The 27,672-nt window shown below is 42.8% G+C and overlaps 1 protein-coding gene across 6 annotated transcripts in view; it reads right to left on the bottom strand.

The window, feature by feature from the left end:
* The window catches only part of LOC126259759 (xaa-Pro aminopeptidase 1), a 155,012-nt gene that overhangs the window by 5,649 nt on the left and 121,691 nt on the right, over positions 1-27,672 (bottom strand). For all 6 annotated transcript variants that reach the window (XM_049956753.1, XM_049956758.1, XM_049956759.1 and 3 more), the window contains exon 11: positions 21,240-21,417. In XM_049956753.1, the coding sequence (XP_049812710.1) occupies positions 21,240-21,417 (178 nt within the window). The remainder of the gene's footprint in view (positions 1-21,239; positions 21,418-27,672) is intronic.

The raw sequence follows: 27,672 nt of genomic DNA, 5'->3' as shown, positions 1-27,672 counted from the left end.
ATGGAAAGAAAATTGGCAGCATCCATCTCATTAAAAAGGGGTGACAATATTAGGAAAGCCTGTCTGCAAACTCTAAGGGACATATCTACTGTAAGTAGGAATCTATCATACTTGCTTAGAATCTGAGGTTTCATCGAGCAAAGTGAGAGGTAATGTCAGGCAAAACTGAAAATATTTGAGGAGCACACGTACCTATATGACTAAGAATCCTTGCCCAAGGAAGACACAGCATCACAGACTGGGACTGAAAATCATTTTATAGAAATAAATTCTCCCTACCAATAAGCATTCTCATCCTGTATGGGTGTATAATATTTTAAGTGACTTTCCTACTTAATCTCCATATAATGTAATGCAGATGCCAGGATTAGATCTTGGAAAAGGAAATTAACAATATCCAACCACATTATCCTCAGTGATACATTAGAGCATTATACCTTATCAGCTACCCCCTACTAGGAGTGTGGTATTTATGGGAGGTACATGGCACACTTTTAGTACCCAATTCAAGCACGACACCTAGCACACAGCAGAGACAGAAATTCTGACCACACAGTAATTAACTCTTGAATTACAGCTTTTACCAATGGCAGCACTATGTGTGAAGGACAGAATGCCAGTGCCCCCTATCAGCCACAGAGGTTCGTAGCAATGACAGCCATATCCACTTTGTCCTAAGAAGTATACATTGGTACTTCATCTTATGAGGTACCTTGCTAATGCACCTTCTCAGTGATTACGTAGTCAGCATAGCAGTCTTCATGAGCTCATCATGCCCTACGTTATCACTAATGCCGTAAGTTGTCACTATCTACAATACCCGGACAGAGCTTCACTCTATTAGTGGAGCAACCTTTCATGAGCCCTTTCCAATACCATACATCAAACTTTTCTGCAACACACCCCAGAACACGTCCAACTCATCACCACCATCCCTTCTACCGTCCAAGTGCCAACCAGATATGTGATGCCATCTTTCGGAGTAGAACATGCAGACAAGGAATGGATGCAACATTCAGCTGTCATTTTCCCTTGTACAGGGACACAAGCCATATGCACCCTGTATATTGTATCTGTGAACCTTTGTTTCTCTCACAGTTAACTATTACAGTCAATATCAACAAGTCCACTAAGGAGCAGGCTATTTTTAAGTCATTTCAAAATTTATTTTTGTATAATATTTATTAAACTTTGTAGTTGAACAAAGCCTATTAAATTAATGTTGCAAGACATGGCAACTAGAAAAAGGTAGAAATGAACTCATGTGAACTTGTAACCTCAACATTTAGGAATAAATGTCATTTAATGGTCCCCTGTGTTACAGTTGTTAATAGGACATTAACTATCACCATGGTGCCACAAGGCACTTCACAGAACCAATGCATTGATGACAAACATATACACCACAATATAGGCAATACAAACTGTGATTTTATCATGTTTCAGGACAACGGTAGATGCAAAATTGTGGAACAGTTATTGACACATTCCATCATCTTGCTGATTCAGCAGACGCTGTAGCAGTCTTAACACTTATGGTGAGAGATGGAGAGCTTCAAATAATTGCTGGTCCAGGAGATCACCACAGCTCACTCTCAGCCCAAACTCATTGACTGAATTATTTCCATCAGTTTTTATGGAATTAACGCAAACATCTTAGTGTGAAACCATTTTTTTTTAATCTGATCAGTATTTGAAGTATCCTGCTGAAAAGGTCATTTTTCCCTTCAAGATATTACTTAACTGGATTATACTCAAAGGGAAGCTGCCTCACTGTTTTGAGCAAAAATCACATGTAATAGCTGTGTGCTGCATTTTTCTGAAAACTAAGAAAGGCAATCAATCCTACATTTAGCTGGCTACTGAGTTCAAGGCCTATAACATTTCAGACTGTGTAATGGATACTTCTATACTGAATCAGATAGTACAACACTGTCTGTCAAGTTTTGCACTATAAAAAGTAAAATGCGGTCAACAGCCTGTGCATCATTTGCTACAATGACCGGTAACTCAGACGGCAAGACCAAGTGCGAACGTAAGCTGTTAAAAAATGGGCATTCTGCCAGGAATGCGGCAGACAGTTAAAACTTGGGTACAATGTGAAAAAGTGGTGGGGCAGCGCCACTTATCAAATGACGATGGCTAAAAAGGCAGTGCCCAATACGCAACCTAGTTAAAATGATTTCCTCCCGGTGGGAGGGCCGAGAGGGGATCGTCCAAGCCGCTGGGAGAGGTTTAATAATCCGGAGCTTATTACCAGGAAGGGAGGACCAATGACGATGCCAAAGGACACCACCTTCTGACATACGGAAACACAGATCACTGGAGGGAATATAGGAACTAGTGGGCTGAGGTACAAGGGCTGCAGTCTTTGCAGCAGCATCAGCAGCCTCATTTCCTGGTAGAGCGACATGACCAGGAACCACATAAACATCACAGTTGCTCCACCAAGAGTGAGCAAGTGACAGAAGGTTAACACAGGCCACTTCACGAAGCGAAGGTGGTGAAGGGTTCACACCCACCAGGAAAGTTGCAGGTAGTGTGAAGTTAAGCTGCTGGAGCAAGTGATGAAAGTGGACTCCAGGAGGTAATAGAGAAGAGGGATGCAACCCATACTGGCGATGAAAGGCATCCTCGAAGGAGGCGGCACAGGATGGGTTGCCACGCTTGGCAGACAAATGGCATACATACCTGCTGAGGAGAAAGCCACAGCGGTAGGACAGGGGTAGTTCAGCAGCTTCAGCACACAGACTCTCAACTGGGCTAGTGTAAAAGGCACCAGTGGCCAACGGATGCCACGATGGTGGGTAGTGTTGAGATGGCATAAGAGATGGCATACGAGAGAGGGATGTGCAGACACACAAACAAATCGTCAATAGTCTAGTTTTGAACAGATAAGGGGCCAGTACAGACGGAGGAGTGTGGTTCGATCTGCACCCCAGGAAGTACCATTGAGGACACACAGGACATTGAGGGACCGCATACAACAGCTGCCAGGTACAACACATGGGATGACCAAGAGATTTTCCTATCTAGCATGAGCTCCAAGATTTTCATAGTTTCAACGAACGGAAGAGCAACAGGCCCAACATGCAAAGACGGTGGGAGAAACCAATTGCGCTGCCACAAATTGATACAGACAGTTTTGTCAGTGGAAAAATGAAAGCCACTGTCGATGTTCCAGGAGTAAAGACAATCAAGACATCACTGAAATTGCTGCTCTGAGAGACAGGTCTATAGAGAACTGCAATAGATGACAAAATTGTCGATGAAAAGGGAGCCAGAGATGCCCGGCGTGAGACAGGTCATTATAGGGTTAATGGTGACAGCAAAGAGGACGACACTCAGGATGGAACTCAGGACGGAACTCTGAGGCACAACGGTTTCCTGAAAAAAGGTGCCCAAAAAGGCAAAACCCACACGTACCTAAAAAACTCAGTCTTTTAAAAATTCCTGAAGGAAACAGGGCAGGTGACTATGAAAGTGCCATGTGTGTAGAGTATGGAGGATACCAGTTCTCCAGCAGGTGTTGTAGGCCTTCTCCAAATTGAAAAACATGGCCACAGTCTGGGATTTCCACAGAAAGCCATTCATGACAAGGGCGGACAAAGTAACGAGATGCTCAGCTGCAGAATGCCACACTCTAAATCCACATTGTGCAGTCATTAGTAAATTGTGAGACTTGAGCCACCATACCAGCCGAGCATGTATCATATGTCCGATCACCTTGAAAACGCAGCTGGTGAGAGAGACGGGGCAGTAGCTAGAAGAAAGGATTTTGTCCTTACCGGGCTTAGGTATGGGTATGACAGTAGCTTCACACCAACGTCTGGGAAATGTGTCCTCTGCCCAGATATGGTTGTATGTATTAAGCAGAAAGTTCTTCCTGCAAGAAAAAGGTGTTGCAACATCTGAATGTGGACAGCATCTGGCCCTGGGGTGGAGGATCGGGATGAACTGAGAGCATGATCTAGCTCCCTCATAGTAAAGGCGGCAGTGTAGCACTCACGATTCTGAGAAGAGAAAGGTATCACCTGAGCCTCCTCAGTTCATTTCCGATGGAGGGAGGCAGGATGATAGTGGGAAGAGCTCGAAATTTCTGCAAAATGGTGGCCCAATGTGTTGGAGATAGCAATAGGGTCGATGACGACATCGTCTGCTACTGTCAGGCCAGAAATTGGCAAATGGATCTTTGTCCCAGAGAGCCATCGGAGGTTGGCCCACACGACAGAGGATGGGGTGGAACTGTTAAAAGAAGTAGTGAATGAAATCCAGCTAGCTTTTTTGCTATCCCGAAGAACGTGATGACACTTTGCACACATCTGTTTATAATGAATGCAGTTTGCCACTGTAGGATGACAGTTAAAAATGGGGAGAGCATGTCTCCGCGTGCAAATTGCATCGCAGCATGCCTTAGTCCACCAAGGGACTGGGACACAGCGCGATAAACAGGAAGTGCGAGGAATGGAAAGTTCTGCAGCAGTAAGGACAGCGTTTGTGAGATATTCCACCTGGTAATCACAACTGGGGAATCTTGTTCTTCAAAGGTCACCACGGAGGAGTAAAGCTGCCAGTCAGCCTTAGTAAGCTGCCATTTGGGTGTGCACACAGGTGGGGTAGGAGTCAGCAAATGGATAGCACATGGGAAACATTCACTTGAGCAGGCTTCAGGCTCAAGACGATGCGCACACTGGGCAGTGCAGAAAGATATGTCCAAATGAGAAAAGGTGTGCGAGGAGTTGGAAAGGAATGTGGGTGCTCCAGTGTTAAGGCAGAAGGGGTTGTGTTAAGAAACTCAGCCAAGAGGGCACCTCGCTGACAGGTTCTGGGAGAACCCCAAAGGGAATGATGCGCATTAATGTCACTGAGTAGCAGAAATGGAGGAGAGGTAGCTGCCCAATAAGCTGAATGACATCGAACGACGGAGGGACATATATGGTACAGTGGGAAAGAGTCAGGTGAGGAAGGAAAAGGCAAACTGCAACAGCTTGAAGATGGGTAGCTAGGGAGATGGGTTGACTATGAATGTCATCCCCTATGAGCAGCATGATGCTCCCATGAGATGGAATGCCGACCTCAGGAGGAAGGTCACAATGAACTGGGAAGAAATGTGAAAGCTCAAAACGGCCACGAGAACACAATTTTATTTCCTGAAGGCACAGTACAAGGATATGCTGCAACTCTAAAAGCAGTCGTAAATCCTCTTTGTGTGACTGAAGGTCATGAACATTCCATTGGAGGAGTGTCATGATGAGGAAGAAATGAAAGGGGGGGGGGGGGGGGGCACCTCGGAGGTTGCCGAGTTAACAGCCTGTGAAGACTCGCTGCTACAGGGCACAGAAGCACGAGGATCCTGCTCCATGAGGTCCACAGAAGCATTGGCTTGCTTGTACTGTCAGTCTGTGGAGACCAACACAGAAAAACAGTTGGTGGTGCACACTGGCGACATGGAGGCCGGCCGGGATTAGGTACCACGTGGCAACACTGTCTAAGAGAATCTTCAAGACAGCGAAGGAGAAGACTGTTTGCCTTTGTTGGACTTCTTCAAACCTTTCCGGTTAGCAGAGGAATACTCAGGTGTTAGTTGGCTAGAGGGACGTAGGAAGTCTTCACGGGAGTACTACCGGTTGTGGCTTCACCATTTGAGGTGAAAGTTTGATGGTTTTTTGCACAGCTGGATGGGGGGAGGTGGCAATGCTACCTTCACACTGGGTGATTTCACAACCTCAGAGCTGAATTTGAGGTCGCATGTCTGCGCGGCCATAGAGCAAGAGGTAACAAGAACAGAACTGTAAGTGCCAGATGGGAGAATGCAGCGACTGGGTGGGGCACTTTTTCATTTACACAGATCTCCTGGACAGCCCACTCTTTAAGATACATGGGACAATCTTGAGACAAGGTGGCATGGCCGCCATTGCAGTTGATACAGCAGGGAGAAGGAGGCGGACAATCACCCTCATGCACATCCCTACCACAGGTTACACATTTGGCTGGGTGTCGACAAGACGTTCTAGTGTGGTTGAAATGATGACACTGGTAGCAGTGCATTGGATTTGCAATGTACGGTCGGACTGTGAAAACTTCATAGCATGCTTTGATCTTGGACGGAAGCACCACACTATCAAAGGTGAGAAAAGGAGTGCGGGTGGGCACTAAGGAGGAATCTACCTTTCACTAAGGAGGAATCTACCTTTTCCATCGCCCGATGGATGGTAATGACACCCTGATCAGAGAGGTAAGATTGGATTTCGGCCTCGGTCAGACTGTTGAGCAGCCTAGTGTAAATAACAGCACAGTAAGAATTCAGAGTTCTATGGGCCTTGATACGAACAGGATAGCCATGGAGAAGTGAGGCGGCAAGCAATTGTTGTACTTTAGAATTACAAGTAGTCTCCAAAAGCAAAGTGCCTTTCAATAAATGAGAGCAGGATTTCACAAGGCTGGCAATGGAATCAACACCTTTCTGAATAATAAACAGATTTACTATTATAAAGGATTGATCGTCTTCAGTACGTGAAACCACAAGGAACCGTAATGCAGCTGGAATTGTCTCTGAATTGTTAGCCTCATTCCGTTTATGTTTCGTAGATGTTGACTGTGAAGATGATTGGCTCATTGCGGAAAAATCCCCCATGATATCCAGCATCTCCAGTGGTACGCTCTATGCAACTGGGGGCCTCCTTCACAAGGGGGCACACCCACCTTAGGTGATTGTTCACACCTCAGGTCACATCTCCTAAATACCTGAGAGAGGGGCCAATTGGCAATTTGGGAAGGTAGCAGCTCCCTGGGCCTGGCCTGCACCAGGGAGTATGTGCGAACTCTACCGGTCGACCCGGAGAATTATGCTTTACCCAGACACCTGTAACACGTCAGACGTGTGGGCCAGCCGTCAGGAGCACACAGGGGATGGGAAGAAGAAAAAGAAGAACTTTTTTTTTTGGCGCAAAACTGCTATGGTCATAAGCATCCATTCTGTGGCTTAGGGAAGGATAAAAAACTGAATGGGAACTCAGCAGCAATGGGAGTGAAACTCAAAAAGGAGGGAAACTAAAAACAGAAGGAAATCTTAAAAAACTACCACTGAAGGGGGAGTTGTTTTCCTCAAAAAAGAACTTCAAATGAGCGATGTCATCTCACTGACATTGATAAGCGTGTGTCATCTGCCAAAAGGGAAGATAAATCAGGCGACAGCTGTAAACGGGCGCGTGGCGGATTAAAATAGGGGCACTAAGTAAAAGGTGTCTCACCGTCCATGGTTGAAAGCAGTGGGTACAAAGCAGGGGAGGATCATCACTTAAAAGATGTCAATGGCTAAAAAGACAGTGCCCTATCCCAAGTCTAGTTAAAATTACCTCCTCTCGATGACGAGGTCAGGAGGAAGAGGTCAAAGCACAGGGAAGGGGATTCCTGTCTCATAATTGGAATTATAGACCAATGTGCGTGCCATAAAAGAGTAACATGACAACATAAAACACACCGCAGATTGGCTAAGGGAACCATCCAAACAGTGGGCCGAGGAAGAGAGACTGCAGCCTTGGCCGCTATATTGGCTACCTGGTTTTCGCGGATACCAACGTGCCTTGGGATCCAGAGGAATGCCACAGACCCCCCCCCCCCCCCCCCAGTCGAGAAAGTGGAGGCAATTAGAATTATATATTAACACCTTCAGCTGCTGATGGGCATTGATATAGTGCGACTGCAGGGTCTATCTCGTGCATGCCTCCCACAAGTGGAGGCAGTCCTGAATCCGGTAGACAAGAGGGTGGACAGGATAAAGAGCTTGGAGGATGAGGAGAGAGCTGAGAGAATCTGAGCATATAATATACTGTAGCCGCTTATGGTGACGGATGTATTGGACAGCCTGGGAAGACCAGCACAGTTTTCTGCCAAACGTAAGTCCCAAGAATTTATTGCGACGTCAGCGAACAGAAGGTCGACAGGGCCTAGATGTAGGGAAGGCAGAGGAAACTCCGTATGATGCCAAAAATTTACACAGACTGTCTTACTGGGAGAAAAATTGGAAGTTAGTTTCGATGCTCCATGAGTGGAGGCCATCAAGACATCCTTAAAGACAACATTCAAGAAGGCAGGTCCATTGAGAGCTGTAGTAGATCGCAAAATTGTCGACAAAGAGGGAGCCCAAGACATTGGGAAGGAGACAATCCATAATTGGATTTATAGCGACGGCAAGGAGTACAACACTTAGCATGGAGCCCTGTGGCACCCCATTTTCTTGGGAGAAAGTACGGGAGAGAGTAGTGTTCACCCGCACTCTAAATGTGCGCTCTGCCATAAATTCGTGAAGAAAAAGGGGCAGCCGACCTCGAAAGCCCCAAGAGAACAGTGTGCGGAGGATGCCTGTCCTCCAACAGGTATCGTATGCTCTCTCCAGATCAAAAAATATTGCTACTGTTTGGCGTTTCCGGAGAAAATTGTTCATGATATAAGTGGAGAGAGCAACAAGGTGGTCAAACTGCAAAATGATGTTTTTGGAAACCGCACTGGGCAGGTGTTAAAAGATTTTGGGACTCCAGCCAACAGGCTAAACGGCAATTCACCATATGCTCCAAAACCTTACATACACTACTTGTGAGAGATATGGGGTGATAGCTAGAGGGGAGATGTTTGTCCTTTCCAGGTTTCAGAACAGGAATGATGATAGCTGCCTGCCATCTTTTGGGAAAGGTACTGTCGGTGCAAATTCGATTATAAAGGCGAAGGAGATAATGCAGACTATGGTATGATAAATGCAGCAACATTTGGACGTGGATGCCATCCGGTCCTGGGGCAGAAGAGCAAGAGGAAGAGTGCATGTTGGAGTTCCCGCAAAGAGAAAACAGTATTATAGCTTTCGCTATTTTGAGGAGAAAGCAAGAGGATGCACTTCCACTGCTTGTTTCTTCGGGAGAAAGGCTGGCAGGTAATTTGAAGAGCTCGAAATCTCAGCAGAGTGTTGACCCAATGAGTTAGAAATTGCGACGGGGTCCACTAATGTATCATGTGCAACAGTGAGCCCAGAGATCAGGGAGAAACTAGACATGCCGGATAACTGTCGAATTCGACTCCAAACTACCAATGAGGGAGTGAAGGTGTTAAAGGAGCTGGTAAAGAAGTCCCAGCTTGCCTTCTTGCTATCACGGATGATGCGACGGCATCACACACATAACTGCTTACAGCAGATACAGTTGGCCAGCGTAGGATGGTGGCCGAAAACGTGAAGAGCAGTCTCTGCTCGCGTATTGCATCACGGCACGCCTTGTCGCACCAAGGAACTGGGGGGGGGGGGGGGGGGGCGACACCGGGGCAAAGGGAGGTATGAGTTATTGAACATTCCGCAGCTGTAAGAATAACTTCCATAAGTAGAGTGACCTGACCGTCAGTGCAGTGAAAGTGACTGTCATCAAATGTTGCTAGACAGGAGAAAAGTGTCCAATCAGCTTGGGAAAACTTCCAGTGTCTTGGGTGCACAGGTGGCAGTTGTGGCTGTAATCAAAGGACACATGGAAAATGGACACTCGAGTGGGTATCAGCAACAGCGAACCATTCAAAGCGTTGAGCTAGCTGAACAGTACCGACTGAAAGGTCCAAATGAAATTTGATGTGGAGGCAGACAAAAATGTATGTTCCCCAGTGTTGAGGCAAACAAGATCTGCTTGGTGGAAGAGGTCAATAATAGAGAGCCTCGCGGACAAGGACATGGAGATCTCCAAAGTGAGTGGTGGGCAGTGAAGTCCCCAACCAGCAAATAGGGGGGCAGGAGCTGACCAAGGAGATGAAGGAGATCGGCTCTTTCCATGTGTGTGGATGATGGAATGTATACGGTACAAAGAGAGATGGTGTATCCAGAAAGGGAAAGACGGACAGTGACAGCTTGGAAGGGTATGTTTAAGGGGATTGAGTGATAATAGACAGTATTATGGAGAAGAATCGTAAGTCCCCTGTGTGCCGGAGTGCCAGCAACAGAAGGGAGATCAAACCGGACTGATTGGAAATGGGGGAAAAAGCGATCATGGGGACGTAGGTTTGTTTCCTGAAGACAGAAGATGACCGGGGTGTAGGATCATACGAGGATTGACAATTCATCCCGACTGGCCCGAATTCCATGGATATTCCAATGGATAAGTCACATAGGGTGGACAGAAAAGGGAAGAATCTCAACATTGTTGCTGTCAACTCAACAACTGCTGAGAGCCAGCAGCCGACAGCATGGTATGGCATTCAGCCAAAGGCAGAAGATCCTGATCTATAGGTTGTTCAGGGGCAGCTCCTGCTGCCAGCGATCGGCTAGTTGATTGGCTGCCAGCAGTGCATCTTGGTGACATGGAAGATGGCCGAGGGCAGTTACCGCTGGGTGGTGCTGTAGATGAGACACGCCATGGCAGAGGAGAGGAACTGTTTCTTAAGAGCCTTCTTGGAAGTAGGACGTTGAGATGGAGGATTGGATGGTTGTGAAGTCAGAGTATGTAAAAAATTTTCATGAGTCGGCTCTTTTTTGAAAGTCTGGGCATCCGATTTTGGGGCCATTGATTTAGCAGGAGCCGATGAAGGGTGAGCCTTAGAGTGAGCTGGTGATAGTCGGGAGGTTGAACGGGCGATCCGGTGACTGTGGCACTAAAGGTGAGATTGCAAGTATGCGTGGCTACCTCCTCAGTAGGCTGAGGAGATGCAAGGACAGTGCTACATTTACCTGCTGGGGGCACAGTGGGCTTTCGACTGGCGAACAACTTCAAGCAGCAAATGTAGACACCTTTTCCTTCACTCGGATTTCCTGAATAATTCGTTCAGCTTTGAAAATAGGGCACTCTCAGGAAGCAGCGTGGTCGCCCATACAGTTGATGCAATGAGGGGATGGAGGTGGACACTCACCCTCATGGGCATCCCTGTCACATGTAACGCATTTGGCTGGATTGGAACACGACTGGCTGGTATTATTAAACCGTTGACACTGATAGCAACGCATAGGGTTGGGGATGTAAGGGCAAACTGAAATTATCTCATATTCCACTTTAATGTTTGATGGAAGTTGAACTCTGTCAAACGTCAGGAAGATAGTATGGGTCGGTACCAAGTCCTTGTCAACCCTTTCCACGACTCTATGTACAGCCTTTATGCCCTGGTCAGACAGGTAGTTTTGAAAGTCCTCGCTGGACAATCCGTCTATTGACCGTGTATAAACCACCCCGTGTGATGAATTTAAAGAGCGGTGTGCTTCCACCCGGACAAGGAAAGTGTGTAGCAGCATAGTTTGCAGCAATTTTTGTGCCTGGAGGGCACTGACTGTTTCTACCAACAAGGTGCCAATTCATAATCGGGAACAAGACTTTACAGGACCTGCAATTGTGTCAATACCTTTCTGAATAATGAAAGGGTTGACTGTGGAGAAGTTTTGACGTATGTCAGACCGAGAAACAACTAGGAACCTTGGCACTGAATGAAGAATTGTCCGTGGCTGAGACTCATCTAGCTTTCTCTTGTGGGCAGAAGTTGTAGGCGTAGAGGAAACCATTGCGAAAGTATCCCCCATGATTACTGGCGTCTCCGATGATGCGCTCCTCCCTCATGGGGGCCCTCGCTGAGGGATGGGGGATGGGGAAGGATGAGGAAAAAGGAAGGTATGCAGCCTGGAAAGGAAAAAGAGCTGCACTAGCTCAGGGTCCCGTGCTCGCCATGCATCCACAGAAGAGTTGTGGACCCCCTGGAGGTGGAACCTCAAATACTGTAGCGGAGGAACGAGAGGAGAAGGGAAACAAAGAAAGGAAAAGGGAATGAGTAGGAGTGGTGAGACTGTTCTTATGTCTGCGAGAGACAATGTGGACCATTCCCAATAACACCCCAGACATGCTCCCCAAGAGGGGGGGAAAAAGAATAGCAAGAGGATAGACATGCAGCACGGAAGGGGAAAAATGCTGCAAAGGCTGGGGCCCCATGGTAGCCAAGCATGAACCCGCCAAAGAGTGGGAAGTCCCCCAGGGGGAGGGGAGGCAACAATGTTTGTGATATGTAAAGACCTAAAAATAATAGATTGTGGAGCAATTTAACTGTAGATAATACTTCATTCACTTCAACAATGAACACGCTTGTGTAAACGCCGAAAAGCCATCTAAGCTATTCATAAATATGAACTGATCCATAACCTGATGAAACACTTTGCTTGGAAATTTACATATTTATAAAAGGTCCTTACCTTTTGAAAATTTATAGCTCAGTGTTGGTACATAAATTTAAAATTCAGGTTTATTATGTAAACTGTAGTGATGTTATGGTGTGCACAATACAGGGTGATTCAAAAAGAATACCACAACTTTAAAAATGTGTATTTAATGAAAGAAACATAATATAACCTTCTGTTATACATCATTACAAAGAGTATTTAAAAAGGTTTTTTTTCACTCAAAAACAAGTTCAGAGATGTTCAATATGGGGCCCCTCCAAACACACGAGCAATATCAACCCGATACTCCAACTCGTTCCACACTCTCTGTAGCATATCAGGCGTAACAGTTTGGATAGCTGCTGTTATTTCTCGTTTCAAATCATCAATGGTGGCTGGGAGAGGTGGCCGGAACACCATATCCTTAACATACCCCCATAAGAAAAAATCGCAGGGGGTAAGATCAGGGCTTCTTGGAGGCCAGTGATGAAGTGCTCTGTCACGGGCTGCCTGGCGGCCGATCCATCGCCTCGGGTAGTTGACGTTCATAACTAACCTTTTTCGTAGGACTCTCCATACAGTTGATTGTGGAATTTGCAGCTCTCTGCTAGCTCTGCGAGTCGATTTTCCTGGGCTGCGAACAAATGCTTGCTGGATGCGTGCTACATTTTCATCACTCATTCTCGGCCGTCCAGAACTTTTCCCTTTGCACAAACACCCATTCTCTGTAAACTGTTTATACCAACGTTTAATACACCACCTATCAGGAGGTTTAACACCATACTTCGTTCGAAATGCACGCTGAACAACTGTCGTCGATTCACTTCTGCCGTACTCAATAACACAAAAAGCTTTCTGTTGAGCGGTCGCCATCTTAGCATCAACTGACACTGACGCCTAGTCAACAGCGCCTCAAGTGAACAAATGTACAACTAAATGAAACTTTATAGCTCCCTTAATTCGCCGACAGATAGTGCTTAGCTCTGCCTTTTGTCGTTGCAGAGTTTTAAATTCCTAAAGTTAAAGTATTCTTTTTGAATCACCCTGTATTATGGCTTACACTGCAGTGTGCATGAAGTTGATAATTATGGAGCAAGAACCTTAAGTAAATCCAGGGTACTGTTGAGATGGATGGCCAGCTTTTTCATTTATGACACCTGATTCCATTTTCTCCTTAACTGCAAAGCTGAGACTACAGGTCTGCAGAAGATAACTGCACAGTATTGACATCTATGAAACCTTCAAGAACAAATCTAAGTCACAAGTGTGGGGGGGGGGGGGGGGGGGGGGGAGAACAGGGCACAGCAAAAAATACAAAATTTGTTTGAGAAAATCCAGGATGTGTCATATCACGTGAAGACATTATGATTAGACATAGTTTTATGTTGTGTACCTCCAAATAAATAAGTTTGCTGAGAAGCACTAAAGCTTCTCAGTCTTCAGCTAAATGACATTCTGGAACAAGTTCACATGCATGAAGTTATTTAAAAAGCATATTGTGAAACGAATAACTCTGGATATGTAGCCCAAATTAAAACTGTGTGTCAACGTAACTGCATGGCAGGTTCTCTTCAAAAGGCTTTCTTAATATCGATGGGACATTAAACCCAATCTTCCTTCTTTCAAAAGGTTTCACATTTCATATCAAGGGCAGAATTCTGTACACATCACTTGTCACACACAGAATAAGTGAATATTGGACTCATAATGTACGTTGTGTGAAGTGTTGCAGGCTGGGCCATCTCACGTATGTCCTAACAAGAGCAGAAAACACGTAAACGAGGCTGTACAAAGTCATCAACATTAGGGAAGACACTGTGACAAGACAAACCATCTGTTTATCACCTTGTGTATTCAAAGCCATTCAATTAAGTTCTTAGTAATTACAAGAGCATCAGTGACTCATCAATTCAGAAAATTACACTTTCTCACAGTATCACTCCACTGATGGGTTTTGGTGCAGATGACCTTCAGGTTAACAGTTTGTTCACAGCTGAAGCACAATATAAACTGGTCATGTATCCAATCACATTAATAATAGTGGATCAGCAAAGAGCTCTGGTCAGCCTCTTTGAGGCAAACATAGTTGGGGGCTCCAAACTGTCTGCCTCCTTACTGGATCGTACTACCCCACTATCAAATTATAAAACGGCCATAGGGACTACTGATGGCTTTTTTGGCACAATATGGAAGAGGTAAGATGATTGCAACAATTGTCACTTTAATCCCTTCATTTCTGGGACCATGAAAATGGCATCTCTTTTCAGTACAATCCGTTTACAGGTGTGGTCACTGTTACTGCATTCTTAAGTAAATTTACCATAATGGTATGAGTCTACACCTGCAGTTCTTTCTGATTGTAACACAATGAAAAATTTTCATCATATAGAGATGGGTGTCCATGGGTAATATGTCACTTTTCTTTCAGAAAGAGGTTTTCAAACTTTTTGAGTTAACAGCTCCCTTGACCTAACTATAAACACCTGTGGCTCCTTTTGCACTTGACAGCATACTCCCAAATGTGGGGTAAATAAACTTAGGTTGTTGTTGTTGTGGTCTTCAGTCCTGAGACTGGTTTGATGCAGCTCTCCATGCTACACTATCCTGTGCAAGCTTCTTCATCTCCCAGTACCTACTGCAACCTACATCCTTCTGAATCTGCTTAGTGTATTCATCTCTTGGTCTCCAACTACGATTTTTACCCTCCACGCTGCCCTCCAATGCTACATTTGTGATCCCTTGATGCCTCAAAATATGTCCTACCAACCGATCCCTTCTTCTTGTCAAGTTGTGCCACAAACTTCTCTTCTCCCCAATCCTATTCAATACCTCCTCATTAGTTACGTGGTCTACCCACCTAACCTTCAGCATTCTTCTGTAGCACCACATTTCGAAAGCTTCTATTCTCTTCTTGTCCAAACTAGTTGTCGTCCATGTTTCACTTCCATACATGGCTACACTCCATACGAATACTTTTAGAAATGACTTCCTAACACTTAAATCTATACTCGATGTTAACAAATTTCTCTTCTTGAGAAACTCTTTCATTGCCAGTCTACATTTTATATCCTCTCTACTTCGACCATCATCAGTTATTTTACTCCCTAAATAGCAAAACTCATTTACTACTTTAAGTGTCTCATTTCCTAACCTAATTCCCTCAGCATCACCCGACTACATTCCATTATCCTCGTTTTGCTTTTGTTGATGTTCATCTTATATCCTCCTTTCAAGACACTGTCCATTCCGTTCAACTGCTCTTCCAAGTCCTTTGCTGTCTCTGACAGAATTACAATGTCATCGGCGAACGTCAAAGTTTTTACTTCTTCTTCATGAATTTTAATACCTACTCCGAATTTTTCTTTTGTTTCCTTTACTGCTTGCTCAATATACAGATTGAATAACATCAGGGAGAGGCTACAACCCTGTCTCACTCCTTTCCCAACCACTGCTTCCCTTTCATACCCCTCAACTTTTGTAACTGCCATCTGGTTTCTGTACAAATTGTAAATAGCCTTTCGCTCCCTGTATTTTACCCCTGCCACCTTCAGAATTCGAAAGAGAGTATTCCAGTCGACATTGTCAAACGCTTTCTCTAAGTCTACAAATGCTAGAAATGTAGGTTTGCCTTTTCTTAATCTTTCTTCTAAGATAAGTCGTAAGGTTAGTATTGCCTCACGTGTTCCAACATTTCTACGGAATCCAAACTGATCTTCCCCGAGGTCCGCTTCTACCAGTTTTTCCATTCGCCTGTAAAGAATTCGCGTAAGTATTTTGTAGCTGTGACTTATTAAACTGATAGTTCGGTAATTCTCACATCTGTCAACACCTGCTTTCTTTGGTATTGGAATATTATATTCTTCTTGAAGTCTGAGGGTATTTCGCCTGTCTCATACATCTTGCTCATCAGATGGTAGAGTTTTGTCATGACTGGCTCTCCCAAGGCCATCAGTAGTTCTAATGGATGTTGTCTACTCCCGGGGCCTTGTTTTGACTCAGGTCTTTCAGTGCTCTGTCAAACTCTTCATGCAGTATCTTATCTCCCATTTTGTCTTCATCTACATCCTCTTCCATTTCCATAATATTGTCCTCAAGTACATCGCCCTTGTATAAATCCTCTATATACTCCTTCCACCTTCCTGCCTTCCCTTCTTTGCTTAGAACTGGGTTGCCATCTGAGCTCTTGATATTCATACAAGTGGTTCTCTTCTCTCCAAAGGTCTCTTTAATTTTCCTGTAGGCAGTATCATTTTTGAGACGTCTGTATTCCCTTTTGCCTGCTTCATTTACTGCATTTTTATATTTTCTCCTTTCATCAATTAAATTCAATATTTCTTCTGTTACCCAAGGATTTCTATTAGCCCTCGTATTTTTACGTACTTTATCGTGTGCTGCCTTCACTACTTCATCCCTCAGAGCTACCCATTCTTCTTCTACTGTATTTCTTTCCCCCATTCCTGTCAATTGTTCCCTGAAACTCTCTACAACCTCTGGTTCTTTCAGTTTATCCAGGTCCCATCTCCTTAAATTCCCACCTTTTTGCAGTTTCTTCAGTTTCAATCTGCAGTTCATCACCAATAGATTGTGGTCAGAATCCACATCTGCCTCTGGAAATGTCTTACAATTTAGAACCTGGTTCCTAAATAAATGTCTTACCATTATAAAATCTATCTGGTACCTTTTAGTATCTCCAGGATTCTTCCAGGTATACAACCTTCTTTTATGATTCTTGAACCAAGTGTTAGCTATGATTAAGTTATGCTCTGTGCAAAATTCTACAAGGCAGCTTCCTCTTTCATTTTTTCCCCCCAATCCATATTCACCTACTATGTTTTCTTCTCTCCCTTTTCCTACTGACGAATTCCAGTCACCCATGACTATTAAATTTTCGTCCCCCTTCACTACCTGAATAATTTCTTTTATCTCGTCATACATTTCATCTATTTCTTCATCATCTGCAGAGCTAGTTGGCATGTAAACTTGTACTACTGTAGTAGGCATGGGCTTTGTGTCTATCTTGGCCACAATAATGCGTTCACTATGCTGTTTGTAGTAGCTAACCCGCACTCCTATTTTTTTTATTCATTATTAAACCTACTCCTGCATTACCCCTATTTGATTTTGTATTTATAACCCTGTAATCACCTGACCAAAAGTCTTGTTCCTCCTGCCACCGAACTTCACTAATTCCCACTATATCTAACTTCAACCTATCCATTTCCCTTTTCAAATTTTCTAACCTACCTGCCTGATTAAGGGATCTGACATTCCATGCTCCGATTCGTAGAACGCCAGTTTTCTTTCTCCTGATAACGACGTCCTCTTGAGTAGTCCCCGCCCGGAGATCCGAATGGGGGACTATTTTACCTCCGGAATATTTTACCCAAGAGGACGCCATCATCATTTAATCATACAGTAAAGCTGCATGTCCTCGGGAAAAATTACGGCTGTAGTTTTCCCTTGCTTTGAGCCGTTCGCAGTACCAGCACAGCAAGGCCGTTTTGGTTAATGTTACAAGGCCACAAGGCCAGATCAGTCAATCATCCAGACTGTTGCCCCTGCAACTACTGATAAGGCCTCTCAACAGATACCCCTCCGTTGTGGTTGCACCTACGGTACGGCCATCTGTATTGCTGAGGCACGCAAGCCTCCCCACCAACGGCTAGGTCCATGGTTCATGGGGGTGAAACTTAGGTCAAAAAAACGAAAAGACTAGTTATTTCTTTTTTTTAACTATTGACATAACACATTTTAATCAACTTTTAATGTTATTACATCTTATTCTTGTTACAAAATCAGTGGTAAGGATGAGCTTGGTTCTTCCCCATCAGTTATTCTAATATCTGAACAAGATTGGAAATTGCAACTCACATCTGTTTCTCCTCATCCACTCATGATCTCTATTTTGTGTTGTTGACTGCCAATGCTGACAAATCTCTCTCAAATAACTAGGATGTTACAAACTATCAAATGGATATTCCTGTTTCAAGCTCCAAAACTCTAGTAGTGATACAAACTTACTTCAATTTCAATGTGGAGTCTGAAAAAATATTGATAAATTGTTCTTGTCCTTCAGCGGCAAGTCTTGATAAAAGTTCTGTACTGAACAAATCCTTTTGTATAGCTGTGTTGATCAACTTGTTCTGGAAAGTACTTCGGGAAGGAATCACTGGATTTACTTAAATGATTCATGAACACAGACTGAACTACTTCACTCAACTGAAAGTCAGTGTTTTCTAAAACTGTGTTAAGGGCATGGTAAATGTAATGTGTACCCTTATCATCCAGCTTTTTCTTTCACAATATTAGTTTCTTTCTGAAGGCTGAAATCTTGCCCGACAGTAGCAGACTGTTGGTCTCATTACATTGAACGAATGCATTCAATGAATTACGTTTTTCAACAACGTCACAAAGGTATGGCATACTCCAAACAATCACTGTCTATGAACTTCTTAGAACTTTGAATGTTTCTCATTAACAAAGTACCACTAAAGTTCGTTCCTGAGTTCATACACTCTTTTCGAGACACTATCACGTGAAAGTCAGTGAGCGTTATTGTCATACATTAGGGAAATATGTTCAAGCTGCTTATCAACATACATTCCTTGCAAACATCTCAACTCTAGTGGCAGAATCTTAATGATGTTGCCAACTTTGATAACTGGTAGTCTGACGTAACGGCCAGCTATACTATGACCCACCTGTACACATGTACACACAATTTTCCAATTCATGTTTTTCCTTTCATAAAAGAGTGTAGTATTTCAAAGTTTTTGCTTTTGTTCCAAGAGTTATTTTCCTGCAGCAAAGAAGGTCTTCATGAAATCTGTAGTTATGTATGAACAGCATTTAATAAATTAGTTGTGAATTGCTGTAGTTGTCTGCAGTTTTAACCATCTGATCCATTAATGACATCAGCCATATTGAGTATTTGATGACTAACAGTGTTGTCTGATAAAGGCACATTTGCTGGTAGTTCAGCATTTGACTCTGTTATCTAGTAAATACCCTTTCCATAGAAGCTGGTAAAATAAGGTTTTTTGGTATGGTGTGAGGTTTCTGGTGCTTTGTTACACGGTAAACAATTTTATGAGATGAAAACACAGCCTTTGTGGGAATTGTAGGTTGTTTACTGAAAGTTGTTTTAAGTTGTGGGAAAAGCAGTCTCACAATCTGTGTGTCAAACTACCATGATTTGATTCCAAATGTAGTTTCATGTTATCAGAAAGCAGACTTTGATACAAATGACATACTGCGGTCATTTCTCATTTCATACAGTAGTACATTTAAAAGCCAAATTCAAGTAGCTGTCATCATACTTCCAGCATTTTTTATCTATTCCTGTCTTTAGAACTGCACAATACATTTGAAAAACATATTTTGTACTTAAATTGAAAAATTTGTTCATGCTGACAGAGAAACACAAATCACAAAAGACAAGTGACAATTACTAAAAACTATCTGCATACATGAAAATAATCTTCAAACTGATTGTTACGGAATAAAATGGATCATATAGTACAATTGGACTGCCATCTACCACACTATCATAGTAACAACACTTGCTTGCCAGCCAATTAGATATCACTACTGGTGCACATATGGTTCTGAAAGCAAATAAACTAAATTATTATTTTTACGAAACTACTGAAACTACTGCAAAGCTGCAACACCCCTGGGAGGCACGACCAAGTTTGAAAATGCCTGGTCTAAGATGTCACTAGCAGCTGAAGTAAAAGGCACTTTTCAATTTCAGTTGTAACCCATTTGTCTGTAATGTTTCAAATGAAACAAGAGGTTTCTGCTTTTAATATAACGTGAAAATTAACTGTCTAGGTAGTCTGGAATTTTCCCTGTAATCTGTTTGAGATAATGCTGAAATACTGCCAGAGCACTAGCTACCCCAAACAGGAACCGGAGCTGTTGACATAAGCCACAGGAGACTAAGTGTTGTTTTAACTATTTGTCAAAATGGCAGCTGCAAATATCCCCCTGACAAGTTTGTCTTCAAATATCTTCAGCCTGCTGATTTTCAAAGGTTCGTTAACTCTACACTACCCTGGTGGACACGCAAAGCCCAGCAAAGGTAATCCATAATAGATAGTCTTGAATACTGTGACCACCCTTTCAAAATGAGACACGATTCGAAGTCCCCAATACCAATTACCGCTGATTCAGATTCTATACAGAACACTTGTGATATCTAGTAACAAAGATGATGAGCAGTATATCAAGCAACTAAGAGAGATGGAAATTTTTACCATACAGTAATGGACTCACCAAATTACAGCCCTCACAAACAATAGTACTATGAGAGAGGACTGAGTCACAGCATCAGCATCCTCAACAGCCCAACACCACATAACAATTCTGGCCTTGTCCACTTTATGCCAAGAAGTCCTTACAGTTACTTTATCTACAGGCTACTTTGCCAATGCTATTTTCTGACTGATTAAGTGCTGAGTTTGGCAGGCTGTCTGATCCCACTGTGCCCAGAGTCATCACCGAAGATGACATCCAGTTGGACATCCACTCTGCTAGTCATGCAGTTATTGCGAAAATTTTGCTTCAATGAGCCCTCAGCACTACTGGACATTGGACTTCCCCATACTATATCATCGACGAGGTCTGCAAGTCCCTCTAGTCGTCACTGTCTCTTCTGCCACCCCCTCACCCTTTCTCCCACAAGGGCCAACCAGGAAAGTAACATCTTTTTACAGGGGACCGTGCTGGCAATGGATATGGCCTATGCTGTTGCCATTTTTCCTTTCACAGGAACACCATACCATATACATTGTGTTTACATTGTCTTTGAACTTTTGTTATCCTTATGGATTAAGAAGTGCTTTTGTTTGTAGCAGCAGTACTCTTCAACAACAAAATACTTTTTAGTTCACTTGTAATTTTTATCTGTGATTTGACACAATAAGGCCCTGGAAATTATTGCAACAACATCCTTTCATTTCAAATTTTTCCCTCATTACTTAAAACTAATGTAACATGACGTAGCATAGTTTTTTATTGCTGGAGAGGCAGCAAAATATACATCAATAAGTAAGAGGCAAGAGGTATCCAAGCTACTTACCATTCGATAGAAACATTCCCTCTTGCAAGCCTGGATCTTCAGGATAAATTCGCCAAGAGATGCCCATGGGTCCCTCATGAACATTGAGAAATGACCCAATACCGTGACCTGTTCCATGTAAATAGTCTAATCCAACATCCCACAGATATTTTCTCGCTAATGTATCCAAGCAGTTTCCCTAAAGAGTGAAATAAATATTGCTATTAGCACAAATCAACTTCATCAGTATCAAACTGGTTTAGATTCACCAAAAGCTTGCTTATATTGTATGGCCATGTAATGATCTAGTATGAAAAACACAGGTTACAGCTACTTTTGCATGCACTTTCTTGGGTGTGATCTGTGGTATGCTAACACTTCAATATAATTCTTACGGTTGTCACATTATGAGTGGAAGCATGTAACACAATTACTTGCTTGTCATGACTGGATAGTGAGGATGAGGTTCATGTACAAGTTCACATACTTAATTGACAAATATTTCTTTGACTGTCTTTATTACTGCAATGTAACACTGTCATGCCATACTCAAAGTGTTCCCAGAGTTGGTTGGGATCCTTTATCTGGAGCCGAGTGGAAGGCCTCAACCAAAGACATTGTCGACTCTGACAGTCTTGGCTGCAGATTTATGGACCTGCGTTATTGGGTGGGGATTTGTTGGACTCCTTAGACAGGTCAGGGATGCGCTACGCAAACGAAGCAGCTACACAGGGAGTAGACTACTTATGGAGTGCAAATGGGCTGCTTCTTGGTTAGGCGGTAGTTTGAGTTGCTCTAATGAACACTCGCTGGTTGATAAGCAGGTAGCGAAGCGAGACCGCACTCAGAGTAAAGAGACTGAATATAAAAATTTTATCAGTAAATTGCTGAAGTATTTGTACCAAAGTTCCTGAGTTTACTGTACTCCAGGAAAGTTCTCAAGCTTAAATTACTCTTGGGACCAAGAGCTGGCTGAAACTGAAGTAGAAAAGCTCTTAAATATCTAGGGAATCATGGAATGTATATATTGGAAAGGCAGATTAGATGCCACAGAAGGGGGAAGTGTTCAATGCAATCAACAAAAATATTGTCACTATTGAGGTCAAATTTGAGTGTGACAGTGATGTTATTGGGTCGTGTATAACACGCCTAGGCGAAACTATGTTGATTGTTGGATGTTTTTACTGGCAACCCAATTCCACTGTGACAGTTACAGAGTCACTCAAAGTCTACATAAATACTGAGATCATGCAATACTATAGTTGAATTCTTTTATCTTGGCGGCTCGCGCATGCCCGCCCAGACGCGGGAGATTGCTGCGTTGCCAGTTGCACACGACACACGCGCCAATAGAAGCAGCGCCATAGTATAGCATAGTTCGCAAGCTTACGTTTAGGGGGGAGCGCGCAGTTCATGAATGAAAGCCACCATGGCCGCATTAACCCTTCCGCTGCTTCAAAGACGTGCTCCCTGCATTCCGCGCTGTGCGCGATTTTGTGACTGCACTGCTCGCCTGTGCAGACACATCGTGTTCCGACTGCTTTGACACTCTTATCATTCGATTCCACAAAAACTATTTGGCCCAAAAATTAGATTTTTATACATTTTCTTGACTGATACTTTCCCCCCATAAATGACTTAATTTTGTTTCGATGTTCAACGCAGTTATTATGCCCCATTAAATATAGTAAACCATTGCACGAAATTTTGAAGAGTTTGCAGAGGTAAAAGTCCATAGAGTATACTTTCCGTATGGTCGATTTTAGTTGCCACAATTTCATATAAAATTTACTGTATAACAATATCTCATTTAAATACCACATAGGTGTCGTATGTAATATTGAGAAATATTCCGTCTTTCGCGACTGTAACAAAAGTTTTATTTACACTGAGCACGTTTGGCTTTATTTTAAAGCACTTCAATCAATCAAAAGGAAGTAGACAAAATACATTAAACAAAACTGTGGACTTACAAAAACATTAGGACTTGAATATACCGTCTATCAGTGAAGTGCTCTGAGCTATGTGAAATATAATTTTTGTGTGTGGCACACACAAACATTTATTTGCTAAAACACTGATCAGCCAACACAAACGTTGAATATTGTTTTACCGCAGCACAAAACTACGAAAGGTGACTTGGCAATGGAGGAGACAAAATACTATCCACTGAAGATGCTTCAAAAGAGAGAAACGCGTCTGGTCTAAATAAGTCACTTATTACAGTTGCAGAAGTATTTCAGTACCATTGGTAAAACTGTGACTGTGGAACAAAAACAAGAAAGAGAACATGCGTACCATTGTGTATGTGCCATACCTTTCATTGACTGAAGTGCTTTAAAATAAAGCCAAACGCGTCCGGTGTAAATAAAACTTTTATTACAGTCGCGAAAGATGGAATATTTCTCAATATTACATACGACACCTATGTGGTACTTAAATTAAATGAGATATTGTTATACAGTAAATTTTATATGAAATTTAGGTATCTTGTCCACATTTCATTCTCAACATTGTGGCAACTAAAATCAACCATACGGAAAGTATACGCTACGGACTTCTACCTCTGCAAACTCTTCAAAATTTCGTGCAATGGTTTACTACATTTAATGCTGCGTAATAACTGCGTTGAACATCGAAACAAAATTAAGTCATTTATGGAGGGAAGGTACCAGTCAAGAAGAAGTGTAAAAATCAAATTTTTGGGCCAAATAGTTTTTGTGAAATCTAATTATAAGTGTGTCAAAGCAGTGGGAACACAATGTGTCTGCACAGGCGAGCAGTGCAGTGATGACAAAATCGCGCACAGCGCGGAATGCGGGGAGCACGTGTCTGCAGCAGTGAAAGGGTTAATGAAGAGACAAAGCACTAGAAATTTCAAAAAATTGCATTCAAACGAATATAATTCGTGAAATAAGGCACTTCGATATTGTTTTCAAATAATGAAAATATAAAGCACCGCACAAGATTTGAACTCACAATCTTACGCATAGCAGCCCAACACCTTAACCGTTACGCTATGGCGGCTCATTAAACTACCCTACGCTGTGAGGGCTATAACACGTCACGCAAAATACTGGCAAACACTGTTGGTATGACTATGAATTACTCACGCTTCGTCGAAGTACAATAGGAAATAAACAATTGCCGCTGTTCTTTATTGCGAAAAAGCGGTTCGTGAGATTGATACAAACACCTTTCCTCGCTATCGCCTGAATTAGGAGTCTTATTGCTTGTTTGGTTTAATTAATTAATAGAATATGAAGCAATTGGTATAAAGAATGCTTTTTCCAAACTTTCTATAAAAGAAAGTCTGCTATCAAGACATTGCTTTCGTTCAATTACTTTATTTATGACTCAACGTTTCTAGAACTGAAGACACTCGTCCGTGCTCTGCACTGCAGTCGAGCTCTGGCAACGTCGTTCTCTGTTCATTGGCTGACTGTGTTTTGTGACGTCAGATGCGCAGAACGAACCTAAACTCGGCCGCCAATATAAATGACGCGCACTTTAGTTGAGGACTACTTTAACCTACCAAATGTAGACTGGGACATCTGTGGATTCATTGGAGGGTGTACACAAAGACAGTCTTGCAAAGTACTTCTGAACACTTTTCCGAAAACAGTCTTAAGCCGCTAATTCAGTAGCTCACATGCAATGATCTTGTAGCTACAAACAGGCCATACCTTATCGGCAGTGTCAGTAAACAGGTGGGGATTAGTGATCATGACATAGTGAATATGGTGGCAAAAAGTTAATAAATCAGCCAAGAAGGCTAGGAGGGAGTTTCTGCAAGAAAGAGCAGGTAATCAGTTGCGAGCACTCACTCAGACAATGAACTGACATTACTTAGTTGCAGTAAGATAAGCACAGAGGAATCATGGGAAAAGTTTACACAGACTGTAAATCACAGTCCAAAAGAGAACACACAACTGACTACATGCAAAGTTTAGTGCATTTGTGAAAAGATCTATGCAAGAAGCATAGAATTACTACCACCTCATACCTTAACACAAGATCTAGCTGAGAACCCGAGAAAATTCTGGTTTTATGTAAGATCACTAAGAGAATCTAAGGCTTCCATCCAGCCATTCGTTGACCAGTCTGTTGGGGCAGTTGAAGGTAGAAAAACAAAGGACGAAGTTTTAAACTTTGTGTTTAAGAAATCACTCATGCAGGAGACCCTCACAAACATACTTGTCATTTGACCATCAAGTAGACTCCCATACAGATGACATAATAATAAGCATCCCTGCCATAGTCAAACAACTGAAAGAGTTGAAAACAAATCACCAGGTCCAGCTGAAATCCCAATTCGGTTTCACAAAGAGTACTCTACAGTATTGGCCCTTACTTGGCTTGCTTTTATAGTGAATCTCTTGCCCAAGATGAAGTCCCAAATGTCTGGAAAAAGACAAGTCATTTAAATTGGTTTGCTGTAGAATTCTTGAACATGTTCAGAGTTCCAATGTAATACATTTCCTTACGACCGAGAAGCTTATGTCCAAGAATCATCACAGTTTCAGAAAGTATCACTCAAGTGAAACTCAGCTTGCCTTTTTCTTATGATGTACAGTGAATTATAGCTGAATAGCAACAAGCAGATTCCATATCCTGTATTTCTGAAAAGCATTTGTCACTGTGCCCCACTGCAGACTTGATGAGGGTACGGGCATATGGAATAGGTTCCCAGATATATGAGTGCCTCAAAGACTTCTTAAGTAATAGAACCCAGTATGTCAAGTGCGTTTCTTGGCAGTAATTGTCCATCAGAGACAAGGGTATCGTCAGGCACTGCCACAAGGAAATGTGAAACGACCGCCAGAGAGGGTCATCAGCAATCTGCGATTGTTCGGTTATTTGCTGATAATGCTGTGATGTATGGGAAGGTGTCATCATTGTGTGACTGTAAGAGGATAAGAGATGACTAAGACAAAAGTTCTAGTTTGTCTGGTGAATGGCAGCTAGCTCTAAAAGCAGAAAAATATAAGTTAATGTGAATGAGTAGGATACAAACCCTTTTGGCACAGCATTAGTAGTGTCCCGCTTGACACAATCTCATTGTCTAAATACTAGAGCATAACATTGCACAGAGTTATGAAATGTAATTTGTATGTGAGGATTCTGGTAGGGAACGTGAATGGCTGACTTCAGTTTATTGGGAGAATTTTGGGAAAGTGTGGTTCATCTGTAAAGGAGGCTGCATACAGGACACTAGTGAGACATATTCTTGAGTACTGCTTGAATGTTTGGGATCTGCACCAGATTGGATTAAAAGAAGACAATGAAGCAATTCAGAGGTGGGCTGCTAGCTCTGTTACCAATAGATTCAAACATCTTCTGGAGATGCTTCAGGAATTGAAAAGGGATTGCCTGGACAAAACGGTGATGTTCATTTCAAGGAACACTAATGAGAAAATTTAGAGAACCATCATTTGAAGCTGACTGCAGAATGATTCTACTGCTTCAAATATATATTTTGTGTAAGGACCACAAAGATATAAGAAATTAGGACTCATACAGAGGCATAAGGACAGTCATTTTTCCCTTGCACTATGTGTGAGTGTAACAGGAAAGGAAATTGACTAGTAATGGTATGGAGTACCTTCTGTTATGCGTTTTATGATGGCTTGCGGAATACGTATGTACATGTAGAAAATTAAAGTTTTACAAAAATGCAGCACAGTTTTAAAAACTCCACTAAAAGTAAAAATGTAGAAAAGTGCAGCACAGCATAATAGCCTCTACTAAAAGTGTTAATGTACATTTTACCAGGAGACTCACAGAAGTATTATGAGTTTCAACAGTCATCCCAATTATCACACCTCTTCGCAGTAACATACGAGGTGCATTGAAGTTCTCAGGCCTCCGATTTTTTTTTCTCTGGACTGGAAAGAGATAGAAACATGCGCATTTTTTTAAAATGAGGCCGCGTTCATTGTCAATACGTCCCAGAGATGGCAGCACCGTACGGCAGATGGAATTTTACTGCCAGCGGCGAGAATGAGAACTGTTTTAAATAGTTAAAATGGCGACGTTTTCCTTACTTGAACAGTGTGCAACCATTCGTTTTCTGAATTTGCGTGGTGTGAAACCAATTGAAATTCATCGACAGTTGAAGGAGACATGTGTTGATGGAGTTATGGATATGTCGAAAGTGCGTTCGTGGGTGCGACAGTTTAATGAAGGCAGAACATCGTGTGACAACAAACCGAAACAACCTCGGGCTCGCACAAGCCGGTATGACGACATGATCGAGAAAGTGGAGAGAATTGTTTTGGGGGATCACCGAATGACTGTTGAACAGATCGCCTCCAGAGTTGGCATTTTTGTGGGTTCTGTGCACACAATCCTGCATGACGACCTGAAAATGCGAAAAGTGTCATCCAGGTGGGTGCCACGAATGCTGACGGACGACCACATGGCTGCCTGTGTGGCATGTTGCCAAGCAATG

Source organism: Schistocerca nitens, chromosome 5 (assembly GCF_023898315.1).
Source record: "Schistocerca nitens isolate TAMUIC-IGC-003100 chromosome 5, iqSchNite1.1, whole genome shotgun sequence".
NCBI lineage: Eukaryota > Metazoa > Arthropoda > Insecta > Orthoptera > Acrididae > Schistocerca > Schistocerca nitens.
The sequence above is the reverse complement of the archived record's forward strand: the minus strand, read 5'-3'. Positions and strand labels throughout refer to the sequence as shown.